Source organism: Hydra vulgaris, chromosome 13 (genome assembly GCF_038396675.1).
Source record: "Hydra vulgaris chromosome 13, alternate assembly HydraT2T_AEP".
Taxonomy (NCBI): Eukaryota; Metazoa; Cnidaria; class Hydrozoa; order Anthoathecata; family Hydridae; genus Hydra; species Hydra vulgaris.
In genome coordinates this window covers 44,357,170-44,373,256 of record NC_088932.1, presented here as the reverse complement: position 1 = coordinate 44,373,256, position 16,087 = coordinate 44,357,170, and the positions used below count along the sequence as shown (strand labels likewise).

The following is a 16,087-nucleotide window of genomic DNA, read 5'->3' as shown; positions in this document are numbered from 1 at the left end:
GAAAGGAATAAAGAGAACATTTATAATATACTTTATGACGTAAAACATATATATATATATATATATATATATATATATATATATACATATTTATATAAATATATATATATAAATATATATATATATATATATATATTTATTTTGGCATATATATTTAATAAACACATACAAAAACACATATCACACGCATACACAAACATATGTAAAACGATGGTATAAAAAAAGCTATTTTTATTGAAAAATTATACTTGCTTTGGAAACATGCCCTTCTTAACTGCATTGCATGATGACTCACCAACATTAAATAACTTCTATTTCTAAATTCAAAAAATAACACTAGTATAAGTGATATGGGGCAATTTAATGGAAGTTATATTGGACATAGGATAATTCATTAGTGCTTTGATCAATTCAATTGTATTGTGTATATATATATATATATATATATATATATATATATATATATATATATATATATATATATATATATATATATATATATATATATATATATATATAATTATATATACATATATATATAAACAAATTAAAATTTTATTAACTTCGTCCTTCGGAATGGAATCTTAAATGCTCTTTTTTTCTCGCTGGACTGACAAGGTAGCTATTTTAAATAATGTAGAGTATTAAAAAAACAAATTTATTACGGAAAAGAAACCTATATAGCTAAAATAACTTCCAAGATAATTATTGCAAAAAAAAAATATTAGTTACATTAACCATTGTAAAACTTAATAATTTATCATTGCCTTCATATGTTTTTTTTAACTTTTTTTTTTGGGAAAAGCAAATTTTTGAATCACAGACTTTCAAATTTTGAAGGAGCTGAATGAATTAAAGAAGCTGTTACTTATAAAAATTCTTTAAGCATAGTACATAAAAGAAACTATTTATACTCTACTTATAAATACTATAGATACTATACTTGACAACTCCCTTGAAATAATGTTTAAAAAACAACTCAAAAAAAAGAGTTACATACATCACAGAAGTTTTTATTTAATTATAAAACAAACTATATTACATTAACCATTACATAAAATAAACTATAGCCAAAAACTTTGCTTTTTTTTTTAAAAAAAAAGGCAAAAACAAAAATCGAGGTTAGGGTTAAATACTATTAATCAAATAAAATTTCTTTTATTTATAACAAAATTAAATGTAAAAACTTCAAACGCATCAATTAAAGATTTTTAAATGCATATTTAAATACATAAAATTGTAATCACGGTCAGCACGGATCCTGATAATGCCTACCTAGCTGACCCAAGAATTCCACTAATACGGAAAGATAGTTTACACATCAAGGTACTCTGTAAAGCAAATTTTGAAATCTTTTAATTTTGTCCGTGAAAAATGAAAATGAAAAAAATTTTCATTTGAATGTTCAAATTGAGTAAAATTTATAGTGCGCCAATAAAAACACTTGTAGAATATAAACCACTTTATATAATTTAATAAAAATTGGTGTAAATGTAGCCTATAGCCACACCAAACTCTTGACAAAATTTCAGTTTAATTAGTTGTCTGGTTTAGCATTCATGGCAGTTTTAGTTTAAATTTTGTTAGTTGTTTGCTACTTATACCTCAAAGCGTTACCGATTACTTTAATATTCGGTCATTATTTAAAATAAATGGTTACATTTGTGTTCTACTATGTAATACCATCTACCATCTTGTTAATTGATGTTTGGTTTACAGTTTTATCAAGTTTCTTTAATCCGTTATTTGATAGGCCCGCATATAATTGCACATATAAAAGAGCAATAATGGTCGATTTTGTAGCCCTTGATGGTGGCTGAGCCTTCTTTGATCTAAAACCAAAATATACATATTTTATAGTTGCAATAAAATTTTTTTTTAAAAAAAGTTTCTGGTGGTTATTTTGTTTTGCTCGGACTTGATGATGGCAAAGATTTTCTTAAGTTTTCCCTAAGTATTGTCAATACTGCGTTAAGAGGTGAAGCCGGCTCACCACAACAACAACAATCTCTCACTCAATAGACTGGTAAAGACACTGGAGTTAAGAAACAAATTCTGGTTGGGGTATCAGAAAATTTGCCAGAAACACACTTCAATATTGAACAAATCTGGTCACCGATCAATGCAAATGGAGTTAAACTAATTTTGGCTTGTGATATGAAAGTTGCAAATATAATTTGTGGTCTTTCAACCCATTTAAGTAGGCAATTTTGCTCATGATATGATGTCAAATTCAAGTGTCTAGCCGAATCTGGAAACTTGCGAGCATTGGGCTCAATCAATTCAAGCCTTGAGTTTTTTCCGCAATCTGAAGGGGTTGTCGCTAATGCAAAGCTGTTCGGCAATGTCATTCGAAAGCCAATCATCTGCGGGACTGTCAATGTTCTGATTTTGGAATACATCCCATATGTGGAATTGCGTCTCCTCTTAGGAGTTTGTCAAGCATCTTTTCAAGATCCTTAAACTGCTTGGAAAGAAGCTGTTAAGTAGCCAACCGTCCTCCACATTTAACTTAGCCCATGTCATGGGGACCAGTTTGAGGGAAATGAATGCAGGAAACTTTTTAAAAATGTGGAGGTGCTGCAGAAACTTGCTGGTACAAACATGGTTCCCTACATTTTGTGCATAATTAAAGCATTCAAAAGCTTCAATTTAGTTGTGAAGGCTTGCTTTGGGAATACAACCTTCAGCCGGATTTCGCAAAAAAAAGGGAAAATTTTAAAAGCTGTTACTTAATGATAACTGGTGCAAGCGTAACACCAATAATTCACGTTGTCTTCTACCACATCAAGAATTTCATCAGTCACAAAGAATCCCCTTTAGGGCCCTATTGTGAACAAACTGTCAAAACTTCTCATCAAGATTTTTATTAACATTGGTTGTGGTATAAGCAAAAAAATAATCATCTAGAGTACAAAGAAAGATTGATGCGCTACATAATTGATCTAAACAGTATGCATCTTTAAAGAATTGCTTGAATAGTTTGAGTTATTAAAGATTGGGCAGCTAAAATTCTTAGCATACGGCTTATAATGAACATTTTCACTATCTTTAAAAATAGTATTGTAAGGTATTTGTATAAAAAGAGTACATTGAGCTATTAATTAATATAATATTTTGTGGAGAAAATTAAAAAACACGCCTTAAAATGTAATCAGATACTATTTTATGGAAATACAATATTAAAAATAAGGTTTAAATAGTTATTTTTCACTTAATTTTTAAGGTAAATGTATTTAAGATGATTTCAATAGTCATTATAAAAAAATTTAAGAGATCTGCTTTTTTGTTTGTTTTACCAACTGGTAATCATTTGACCAGTTTTGCACTTTTTTAAGCGTTTTGGATTTAGCTTATACCTTAAGAAATGTTGATTGGTTCACGCTATGCATTCAAGGCCAGGGGGCCAAGGCGTACCCATTTTTTTTTTTGAGGACCTTTTGTTTGAGAAATGTTGTCTCTTTTTTTTTAGAAATGTTGTTTTTTATTTAGAAATAGTAGAGTTGTAGCCCGCCCCTCCCCTCCTTCCCACACACACTTTGAAAGCCGTGTCTACAGATTCAAACCACGCTTTAAGTAGCAAATCAATACTTTGGTCTACAAAATGAAAATGGTACATGTACCAACAAAATATTTATAATAAAAATTGTTGGTATTACAAAGTAGAACACTCATGTAACCATTATTTTTAAAATAATGACCGAATATTAAAGTAATCGGTAACGCTTTGAGGCATAAGTAGCAAACAACTAACAAAATTCAAACTAAAACTGCCATAAATCCTAAACCAGGCAACTAATTTAACTTAAATTTTGTCAAGAGTTTGGTGGCTATAGGCTACATTTGCACCAAATTTTATTAAATTATATAAAGTGGTTTATATTCTACAAGTGTTTTTATTGGCGCACTATAAAGTCAAAATTTTACTCAATTTGAACATTCAAATTAAATTTTTTTCCACGGACAAAATAAAAAGATTTCAAAATTTGTATCACAGAGTACCTTGATGTGTACGCTATCTTTCCGTATTAGTGGAATTCTTGGGTGAGCTAGATAGGCGTTATCAGGATCCGTGCTAACTGCTAGTAATTTGTTTAAAAACTAGCAATGCTAGTTTTTTAAACATAAAACAAAAATATATTATAATATTGCTAAATACAAACATGTATTTGACTAATTCATATATATGTTCATAAATAAATTTTCCATTAATGTGAAAAATAAAATTGATAGAAAAGTAAATTAAGGTAAGCAGTCAAGTTTTAACTTTTTTTAAGGTTTTTTTAGGAATTTTAAGGAGAATTTTTTTTCCAAGGGTATTTAAGGTTTTTAAGAAGGATTGGGAACCCTTAACATATATGTCAATAAATAAATAACTTCATATTGAAACTTTCTCAGCAAACATTGTTGTCGTGGATTTGCAGTTGACCTATGTAGGCATTTTGTGCAGTTAAAGGGAGTTTAACTCATTGTTTACTTAGTAAAATACTTATATGGCCAGCCGATAACATTCCAACAAGTGATATAGTCGTTATTTATGTTATCTCTTTTTGGGTGCTGTCACTTATGGTCCATAAAAAATATGAAGACTAAAACAGCACCCTTCTAAAATGCCTGTGCAGGTCTATTGAAACTCCTCTTTAAATGTTTGCTGTGTTATATATTTTTTTACTAAATATTAAAACATAAAACCATAAGTTATCAAAATTTCATTCATTCATTCAATTAATTCATTGAAGTTGGATAGGAAACTAAAAAATAAATTTTATCAAATATTAAATATAAATATTGATTTTGAAAAGCAGACTTTGACATGTCTGGTACAACTAGTATCTTTATTCTTTTATGTGATTTTTATTTGGAGAAAATTCAAATTTCAAAAGAGTAGGATAAGTCACTAACAAATGAGTTTAATTTAAAAACTTAAACCAGTTGTAACAGTTGATTTATATAGGTGAGATAGGTGGGTAGAGAATTTCCTTATTAAACACAATTATTCCTTTATAAGTTCCATAAACGGAACTTATTAAAGAATAGTTGTGTTTTGTCACTTTTGACAAAAGTTATAACCATTATGAGATTTAAAAAACAACCTAGCTGGAAGATCCCACTAAAGAAAGACTTGACAGTTACATTTATATTTTATTGTTGTATAGAAAACCATTTTGTATTATTGTCTTAACTCAAAGAAAATAATAGGTATTTACTTACTGAATAAGGCTTGGTTTCAATAAAGTAAATGCCAACAACAAAAATATAAAAATAATCAAAGCAAGCTAAAATTGGCCACAATTGCTTACTAGAGAATTTAAGTAAAGGAAAACCATCAATTTTAAAATTAAAAAAAAATGTTCTTATTACTTGCCTGTATTTCAAAAGAAGAGTAATTACCAATTTTTTATTGTCCTAATTTATTTAAAGAAAAGGAAACAGGTAATAAAAATTGGAGAAATACGAATAACAAACAACAAACAAACATTTACTTAAATTTTTATTGTAAAATTAAACGATGAAAAACATCAATTCCACTTGAAACTAAAAATTTATCAGCTCTAATCGGCTTATAGACCTTGCTTGAAAGACCGCGAGGAGTAAAGAAACGCTTTTGAAAAGTCTAGAAAGTTCTTTATTAAAAACGAAAGTAAAACGACACTACCACTATTAAATTAGCGTAATCATACTTAGATAATATATAATAAATGTATTAAATAATAAATGTAATGTTTTAGCTGTTAGACCCAACTTTAACTTTTAACAAAATTGACAGTGGTACTAAATCTTTCTTTCAAAATTTTAATAATAATATCCTTGACTTGGTTTGCAATTTCCAATGTTTTGGCTAATTCACTGAATTTCTCACCAGTTTTCAGTATTATGAGTTCAAACAATACCATTTTATGAACAAAAATAAAATTCATTTGAACAATGTTTATCTATTCATTAACATAAAATTTAATTACATTACATAAGAAAAAAATTGCACTTACTGTACACAATCTCATTTTGTCGCCTCCTCAAGACAATTACCCCAATATCGCTTACAAATTTTGCCTAAAAATTTGCTTACTACATTACACAATAACTTGAAAATCATTTGTACCTTAGAATGATAGGATGACTTTGTTTAATTATTAAAAAATCAAATAATAGCTATCACACTATTCAAAAACTAATATTCCTTAGTTTTCTTTTCCATTTCATCAAATCTTAATTCAGATTATAAAGGAAAAATTATTGTAGAAATTCAGCATATTAAAGTGGCTGCTTCAATCATTGCCGTTTGTATTTCTTGAGCTGTATTGTTAGAGCTGTTTTTTAAAGCTGTATTTCTTTCACATTTTCGAGCTTCCTCAGTACTCTACCCAAAAGATTTTCAATTCTGTTAGGTTGACCTAAAATAAAGTGAAAAATATATTTGAAAATAAATATTTTTGATAATCATGTGTAAATTATTTTTATTCATTTCTTGAATAAACCTAGCCATTGCCAATGGAACCAAGTTATTCAATCAATGCAATCAACCAATCTATGAATCTGACACTTCCTCTCACAACACACACAAAAAAGTATTTCATCAGGATTCTTTTTTAAGGCTTTTGAAAATTTTTATTTTTAGTAGTGTCGAACACAATGTAAACAAAGTCATCTATATTATATATTATATAATTCAACATGCACTCAATTTTATTACTTGTTTTTTCAACTTAATTAAAATTTAGTAATTTGCATATAGATTCAAAATAGCATATATATTAAAAAATTTTAAACAAATACCTATCATTTGAATCGTTTGGTAAAGTAGAAGCCTTTTTGCTTTGTTTGTATATTGTCTTTTAATTCAGAGGCGCAACAAAGTTTGAGCTCATGAGAAGTTGATTGGGAAGCAAACGACTGTTTAAAAATTGCAGAAGAAGGTATTAGTGAGAAGGGATTACTTGGGAAAAATGACTTTTGAGTTAGAGGAACAACAAGTTTTCCTTAAGAACCTAACATTAAACTTGTTCCATGATTCTGTCGGTTTCGACTCATGCTTAACAAGTTGCTTTATGTTTGACCCTGCAGGGGGCTAGAAAAGAACATCTTCATTGTCAGAAGCAAAACACTGTTGACAAATAATTGCAACAGGGCATATTGTCACAAACTCATCAATAGCGAAAAGTACCGCATTACCAAATTTATTGTAAAAGAAGAAAATAAGATATAAATAAATAAAACTTACAAACACTTTTTTGTCTCTTTGAGTTTTTATCTATAGGAAAATCCAACAAAAATATATTATGTGATAACACTGTTTATTTTAATATGTAACCTTAATTAAAATACAACATAGTTTAATATGATGTATTTATGTTCAAATGAAAACCAAAAAATTATTTTTTTATTGTCTCAATTTCCTCTACTAAACTGAATAATAAAAAAATTATATATCATAACAACTAAAACAAACAAACCAAACTTGAAAAGGAATAAGTAAATAAAATTATACTGTTCCTGGAAAATTTGAAATTAAATCTTCAAAAAATTAATTAAGTAGATTAAATAGAATTTATGCCATAAGAAAAACAATATTGCATATCTTTCCTTTTTTTCGGAATTAAATCTAAAAATAAAGAAGGACTTTATTCGTCAATCAAATCGAATTACGAATCGAATCAGCATTTTGAAGAAACATAAACTTAATAATTTATTTAAAAAAAAAAAAAAAAAAAATTTTTATAAAAAATCTTTTTGGTTTTTTTTGCCTGGCTTAAATATTTGGTGCTTCTTTAGAAAAGTATTTACGTATATTAGCAATAGAAAAAAAAACTTAGCAATGGATATCTATAAAAACAAAAACACAAACACTATATAACACACTATCCAAATGTGGCTCAAAGCATGAACTTGAAATTCCGAAAAAGCCCTATGGGGGGATTAAAGTATACATGCTCCTATTTCAAAAAATGCAAAAACTGAAATCAAACTATTTCGTTTGAGGAAGAAAATTGATTTTGAGTTTTTAACATTTTATAAAGAAATACCAGTTGACATAATTATTGAAAAAAATGATTTTAACTTATTCTAAATTAGAAATACAATCCAAATGTTTTTATATGTAGCATATTTGTGTGTTGTAACATTCCGTTATTATATGTATGGGCTTTGGAAATTCCTTAGTTTAAAAAAAACATTAGTGGTAGTTATAAAAATTTCGTTTGAATATAACAAATGCATAATATTCATAGTATTGAGTATTTTTTATAAAAATTAAGTTAAAATGACAAACAAAAAACATTTTTAATTCACATTTAATCTTCCAAACAAATAAAATCACTTTGATAATTTTTTTTTTACATTCGACAAATGTTTGCTGTTAAATTCGATCACTGATGCTTCTAATTTCAAAAGTTTGTGACGCTCATTCCTTACAAATTGACCTCAATGAAAAGACTGACATTTGATGTGAAGAGCTGATGGCCACTCATCAGCCTTTGACCAGCGGTCTTTCAGTGCTATGTAGAGGTGATTAACAACACCGAGGAGTAGATGAAGTTCCTTTGGAGAAATTACGTCAAAGACAAGCATTCCATCTTCCACAGAGAAAAGGGGATAATGAATGAAGTTTTTAACTGCTTTGCTTTTTTTAGATTCTTGCCAGCATTTTCAAAGGCTTTGAAACAATTTCATAGTGTTCCAAAAGTGCAAAGATTGACTTTGAAGAACAGATTCTTAGAGCCTATATCATACCATATGCATGGATGGGTACTAGCATGTGAATGCAATTCACACAGGATGTTAGCAACTTTTATGTCAAAAGAAACAAAGTATTTCAAAGTGTTTGGTGTAATTAGGTTAAGGACTGTTTTCAGATTTTCATAATTTTCAGGAACATCTTCAGCAATGGCTACAAGAAACTGACGTTTAACACTACTGTCCTTTCCAAGCTGAGAAGTTAATAACTTTCTTTTTGCTGGACAGAGTGGTTGAGATGATAGATCCTCCTGGTTGAGATGATAGATTCTGGATTCCAAGGTTGATTTTAAAAAAACCGCCACCTCCAAATATGCCAAGTTTTACCATATGACCAGTAAAAACTTGTCTTCTCATCAAAACTTCATCTGTAAATGCAGAGAGTTCTTTGCGGTGGACCACTGTTTGGTACCTGATTTTATTCTGATCATGATGAACATCAATTGTTGTTTGGGTGAAGTGATTAGAAAGCTGCCTACCAAGTTGAGAGAATTTCTCACGAAAGTTAGTCTCAGCTATTTTAGATTTTGACACATAATTGAGAAAATAAATCTTGGGCAGCCAACTCAGATTCTTTTTTGAAGAGTTCCTTTTGACATGCAGGGCCTAAAATCGTAGTAAAAGTTAGAAAAATGAAATAGTCCAATATTTGTAGAATTTTTTTTACTTTTTATCAATTTGGTACAAAGGTAAGTACTATTGTATTCCTTTTTAAACAAAGACTTGTCCATCGTAAGTTGATAAAAAAGCATATTAGTTTTTTGTTTAAATCATAGATGAAATTACAAATATATCTGTATTATAAAAAGTAAAATAAATCTTCCAAAACAATATCTTGTGTTACAGGCGATGGATTTACACCCCCAGATCTTCTTATTTTGATGGTTCCATGGGAGATGCATCATTTAAAAGAATTACAGATGATGCAATCTGCTCTCTAACCTTCAAACTTTTAGATGCAAGCAGCTTCACAATCTCACTGAAGGTAGATTTACTGCAAGTGTGTGTGAAACCTCTTTTAATGATTGTTAAGGATTCTGAACATCTTTTCTAAGATTTTGATGATGATGATGATGATAATGATGATGATGATGATGATGATGATGATGATGATGATGATGATGATGATGATGATGATGATGATGATGATGATGATGATGATGTTGGAACGCACATTTTTGCCATTGTGCCTTTTTTGAAGGTTAAATCTCCATCTCCCAATGAAACCCTTTAATCGGCAAAATCAATTTCATCAGAAAATTTTTCTTTGACTCGCTAAATCAACAAGGAGGTTAAAATTCTTTCAGACTTTCTCATACAAAGAAAAGGATTTAGTTAGGCATTTTAAGCTGCGTTAGGCGTTTTTAATGAATAACTTGATTTGACACAATTCATATACCAAAGCAACTAGGAGTCAATGCTTTTTCCCGAAAAAAGATAAAAAAAACATTTTCCAGATTGCCACCCTTATTATGACATTGTACAAATTACAAATTTAGCATTTTTAGCTTAGTTCAAGAAGCATTATTTCTGTCCTGTTATAATTATTTATAATTTGAACTTAAAAATAAGGTGTTTAGAAATATACATGGAAAATTTAGGATCTTTGAAGATTAACATTCTTATTCTAGATTTTTTAGGAATGAGTAAAAATCTTAATAAAAAGAAAGGTTTTTATAAACTTTTAAACACATCAACATAAAAATTGATTTCCAAAAACACTCAAATATGCTACATATAGAAACATTTGGATGGTATTTCTAGTTTAGAATAAGAATTTCTGCATTTTTTAGAAATGGGAACATGTGTACTTTTATCCCGCCAAAGGGTTTTTTTGGAAACTCAAGTTCAAGTTTTGAGCCATTTTGGACTAGTGTGATAAAATGATTCAAAATACTCAAATCATTTTTTTTCAAAGTAAAGCAACACTTGATTTCCAAATAGAATCAAAGCAATTCACAGAGCCCTAATATACACACACACACACATATATATTTTCTGTTTAAATTCAGCTAACTTTAAAATATATAACAAATGTGATATTAAAAAAAGTTAATTTTGTTTCAAAGATACTTCCCACGATCATTATGTATTATGGCATAGTAACATAATACTAATATATAAGCTAAAATATACTTTTTTGACAATAAATTGATTAAAGCTACATATAATTGTTCTTCAAGGTCTTTTACTAGATAAATTCCAAGTAGAGTTGAACCTAATGGATGATTAAAAAGTGAAACTACACTGCAATATTTTTGATAAACAATACGAGTTTTATTTGATGAATTAACCAGAATATTTTTTACTAAAATAATACTTCTATTTAATTCAAAACAATTAACTCATTTAGATTTAAATTAAAAATTTTTACTACCTGACTATTGTTTTAACTGAACTCAGTTAAAACATAAGTCAGGTAGTCGTCAATTGAAATGTGGTTGTCTGCAGCAAATTTACTTCATTAATTTATTAAAACAAGAGATCTTATTTAAGGATCCATGTTTCCAAACATCATGCAACATGCGTAAGACTATGGACATTATAAATCAAGTTTTGAATTTCATAAAACTTTAAAATGTCTTTAACAAAACTTTTTGAGAAGTTTTTCATCATAATCACTTGTTCTGAAGAAGGATCCTCTACTAAATGTAGTCTTATGATACAGAAAGTATGAAAAAATTTTTATACAGTAATGGCGATAATCTATCTTTTAACATAACTGGTCCAGTATATAACAAAAATTGTCAAGACTCTGTACCTTTTAATTGCCAAAATTCAAGGAGTGATCAAGGTCTTCGAGCGAATTCTTGGGGGACAAAGGATCTAATTATGTTAAGATGTTTAGAGATAGCAACAGCAACAGCTGATAAAACATTTCTAGATCGCTTACCAGGCATCCACAAGAGAATAATTTTTTTGACTATACCAAAACATACAAGGTGCATGTAGTCTAATACAAATTCGCTAACAAGACCAATACCTTTGTCATACAAAGAAGATTTTCCATTATGGTGACCATGGAAAACAAATACATTAAATTGCTCATCAGTTCTTAAAGGAGAAGAAAGTTCAGGAAGTATTATACGATTGTTAAAGTACTCCCATTTCTGTGTACACCTTTCACAGCCATAATACCCAGAATGCCCTTTTGTACACTTCAAAAATGATCTTGCAGGTGCATCACAAATAAAAGCATCAAAAGCAGTATTAATATTTTTATCATTAAAGCATACGCCAATTCTTGCTACTGTCAACATATCATCAACAAAAGCTTTTAAATAATCATTTATGTAATTAGGCTTGGAATTTCCTGTATAGATGCCTATTGTAAGGACACCAAGATTAGGTGGTTCTGTTACCATTCTAAGAATAGGCCAAATACATAAGCTTGAACATCTTGATAAAGGTACGCCATCAATATTTATATGAAGCGTCAATGTATCTGATATATCATTCAAGGGTAGCAATGAAGTTTTAAAAAGTAAGCACAGAGAGTTAGATATTCTAAAGTAATAGTATTGACAACCTCTGCAAGTCACTGTATCAGTTTCTTTTAAAGTAGATAGTAGAGTTCTAGCATCTGATGATATGTCTAAAATAAAAGACTTAACAATACTCAGTAAAGCAGCTCTTGCAGCAAGTGAAATGTTATACTGAGTTGACCATATAGGTAAACTCTCACAAGCAGAAATTAGCTCTTTTTCAATGTTCTCTAATTTTTGAAAGTCAGTACCAAAATCCTTAAAGTCATCAAAATGTTCATCATGAAGATTGGCATTTTCATTAAACATTGAAAAGCCATCCCATATTGAACATAAAAATTATTAGCTTGTAAATTTATAGTTGAATTTCCCTCGTTAAGGCGCATTGCAGACAGAGGATCGTCTAATGTAAATGTAATAGAGACAACAATAAGATTTAGCACAGAATCTGATGAACTTGTTTGATGATCAAACAACTCTATAACAGCAACTCTAAGATATTCATCTACCCTTCCACTAATGTGACGACTTTGACTTCGCTCACTATATACTTTGCTGCTCATTTCTTTTAATGTGTTAAACAAAAACTTAATAAAATAATTAAGGTATTTGTAACTTCACAGTTTTTCTGTTTTTAACCTAAGGCGCAAAAAAAAACTATTTTAACCAATAGCCGTTCAGATAAAAGACAAAGATTCGCAATAAAAAACCAACGAGGGTCAAATATAGGCAACTCATCAGTTATAAAAATGGTTTTATTTGATAGGCGGCCCATAAAGGTCCCTATCAAATCTTAAACATAACCCCGTGCCCTTAAAAATGTTGGCTGGGTATATTTACATTAATAAAGATATGAGCTCAGCATTGCATTAACTTTACAATTGGATTTGCGACTGTAAGACAGAGTTGTTTTAATTCTTTTGAATGTTGTGCTTAACTTCTTTTTCAAATAAATTATTTATCGTATGAAAACAATGGTGAATGCTGAAAATAATTAAATTGTTTGGTAAGAAAAGAAAATGTAAGTTATGATTACATATTAACAAAACAAGAGATTTTTACCTTTTCAGCAAGTTTATTTTATACTAAGTTATGCAAGTTTTTTCTCTAATGAGAGTTTGTTAGTGCTATCACACAATCGTCACTGCTTTGCAATTCAGGTTGCAATTAAAAAACCTACAGAAAAAAATGACATTGATATCTCAGACTTTAACTAAAGTATTGAAGAATGTTGCAAAATTATATCAACTTGCAAAAGTTTACTGTAAAAGATTAAACACATTCATGAAACAAGGCCTACCTTAATGTTTAAGCAAAACTAAAAAGTAGTTCCCAAAAGTTTCTAAAAATTGTTATATAGTTTAAATTTTTCCAAAAAATACATAAAAGTTCTAATGAGCTGTTAATTTAAAATACAAGTATTCAATTAATAACAATAATTCATGTTTGAGTTGCATAATGAAGTAAATATTAATATATTTAGTTCTGAAAGTTTATCAGTACCACAGTAAATTGTATAACAACAAGTTTAACAAAAAAAATTCCTCCAAAACTCTGGGAATAAGCATAGACTCATAATAGAACATGCCATTGGACCACAATATAAATAAATAATAATACATTTACACTTATAGTTTATATTTAACTAACTTAATTTATTGAAAATAGTTTCAATTTATTACATTAGTAGTGTATGATGCTATTTTTCCTGACAAAAGTCATTGTCTACTTTTCATTTAACTTGGTAAAGAGTATATAATGCAACGCACCTTGATATGCACTGCAATATAAATCTAGTTTTTTTGAAATATAAAGCTACATAAAAAATGAGGATACTGAAGAAAATTCATATGTTTAATGTTTTATTCAAAACATTGCCCAAAAAATAATAAGTCTATAAAAATGTTAATCGCCTCTCAAAAAAGTTTTATTGTTTTAAGTTGGTATTAATCTCTTATGCTAAAGCAAGTTAGAGAAACATTAATTCTAATTTCTAAGCACAATAAAATATGAATCGAAGGCTTAATAAAGTTTACAGATGTTAAAAAATCAAAGAATAAAATTAAAAATCAAACGATAACAAACCTATATATATAAATAAATAATTAAATATACATTTATTTATAAATATATAATTTTTTTTGTTTTAATAGATTTTATTGAAGACCTTGAAGAAAACGTGTTGATAAAAAATAATCTAATTACCACATTGCCAATGCTCGAAAAGTCATACTCTGTTTCTTTCAAAATTAAACCTAAATCGTACAAAACAATGGTTTATTTATCGGTTATTCATCTGACTATAGGAGGAGGTTATGGAAATGATGGTGATAGAACTCCAGCAGTATGGTTTTCTAACGATGGCTCAGGGTCTTTACTAATTATATCTTCAGTTAATGGAGATGTTAATCATTTATATTTTACCCAGCCCTTACAGCTAAACGAATGGTCAAGAATTAGAATATCCCAGTTTCAATTTAATGAAGTTTATATGTATGCATTGTACATTGATGGAAGAAATATTTATAACATTGAAAATACTCAACCAAAAGCATTTTCAAATGTCCATGTTTATGCAGCAGATCCATGGGATGAAACTGCTGATGGCTCAATTAAAGATTTAAGAATTATAAATGGAAACGAAGGCACGTAAATTTTGAAATTTATATATATAACTCAATGTCTATTTTCTAAATCGTCCCAATGTGTATTTGTGTGTATATATATATATAATATATATATATATATATATATATATATATATATATATATATATATATATATATATATATATATGTATATATATATATATATATATATATATATATATATATATATATATATATATATATATACACACACAAATACACATCGGTACGAAAGTCATAATTGATCATATCATGGCTTCTTTAATTGCGAATTCAGGTATTAGTGAAAGCTCTGGAAAATTTCAGGCTCAGTTGATTTTTTTAAATTAAATAAGGCGTCGGGGTGATCAGAGACCCGAACAAAAGTTTCGAAAACTTTTGTAAAAATACCATGGTATTTTAAATCATGTATTTAGGTGTTAGCAAGACCCATGAAAAATTTCAGACTTTTAGGGACACTGCTAAGCCTTCTACTTTTGACTAATCGAAAACTCACATACGAAAAACTAATTTTCCCTAAAATGGTTTTTAATTATGACATGCAAATTACTCAGCGTTAGTTATTATTACCAGATATTTCTTAATTACCAGTTACTTTTATTAGTCTTAATTACCAGATATTTCTTAAATCTTACAGTAAACTAAGTTGTGTAAAGTCAAATCGTAAGTAATATTATTATTATATCTTTATTTTGATAATTCAATAAAACAAGTATTATATTTAGGTTCAAAGTATTGCATTTCTTCCAAATATATAATTGGTAGTGAAAAGATTAAACTATTATGCTACCATTTAATATCTTTAAAACAAGATTTAGTCTTTGTTACTTTAAATTTTGTTTATGACTTGCAACAGATTAAAGATTTGCTTGTTTGTCAAGATCATGTCTAAAAAACCCTGAAAAGTTCTGGGCAAGTTTATTTCACCTTTCCCCACAATCACTAAACACATGGAGAGAGAGTACAAATTCTTTGCGTTTTAGAATTCCAGTAAAGACTTCCCAATTTGAAGGATTTATTTATTAATACATTCCAGTTCAAGCATGGTGAGTTTCAATTTATCAAATAAAAACCAACTCTCTGGTTTCTACAAGTTCAGAAAGAAGTTTAGTGGAGCATTTACAACAATCTGTGGCATTCTTTTACCTAGTTTGTTTGAATATGCTATCTCTGGCCTGGGAGTTTTGTAAAGCTGAAGAGCAGTAGCATGTCGAAAATCTTCTG

The 16,087-nt window shown here is 28.5% G+C and overlaps 1 protein-coding gene across 2 annotated transcripts in view; it reads left to right on the top strand.

The window, feature by feature from the left end:
• LOC136089327 (uncharacterized) overlaps positions 1-16,087 on the top strand; it is an 86,033-nt gene that overhangs the window by 35,909 nt on the left and 34,037 nt on the right. For both annotated transcript variants that reach the window (XM_065815291.1, XM_065815292.1), the window contains exon 3: positions 14,369-14,860. In XM_065815291.1, the coding sequence (XP_065671363.1) occupies positions 14,369-14,860 (492 nt within the window). The remainder of the gene's footprint in view (positions 1-14,368; positions 14,861-16,087) is intronic.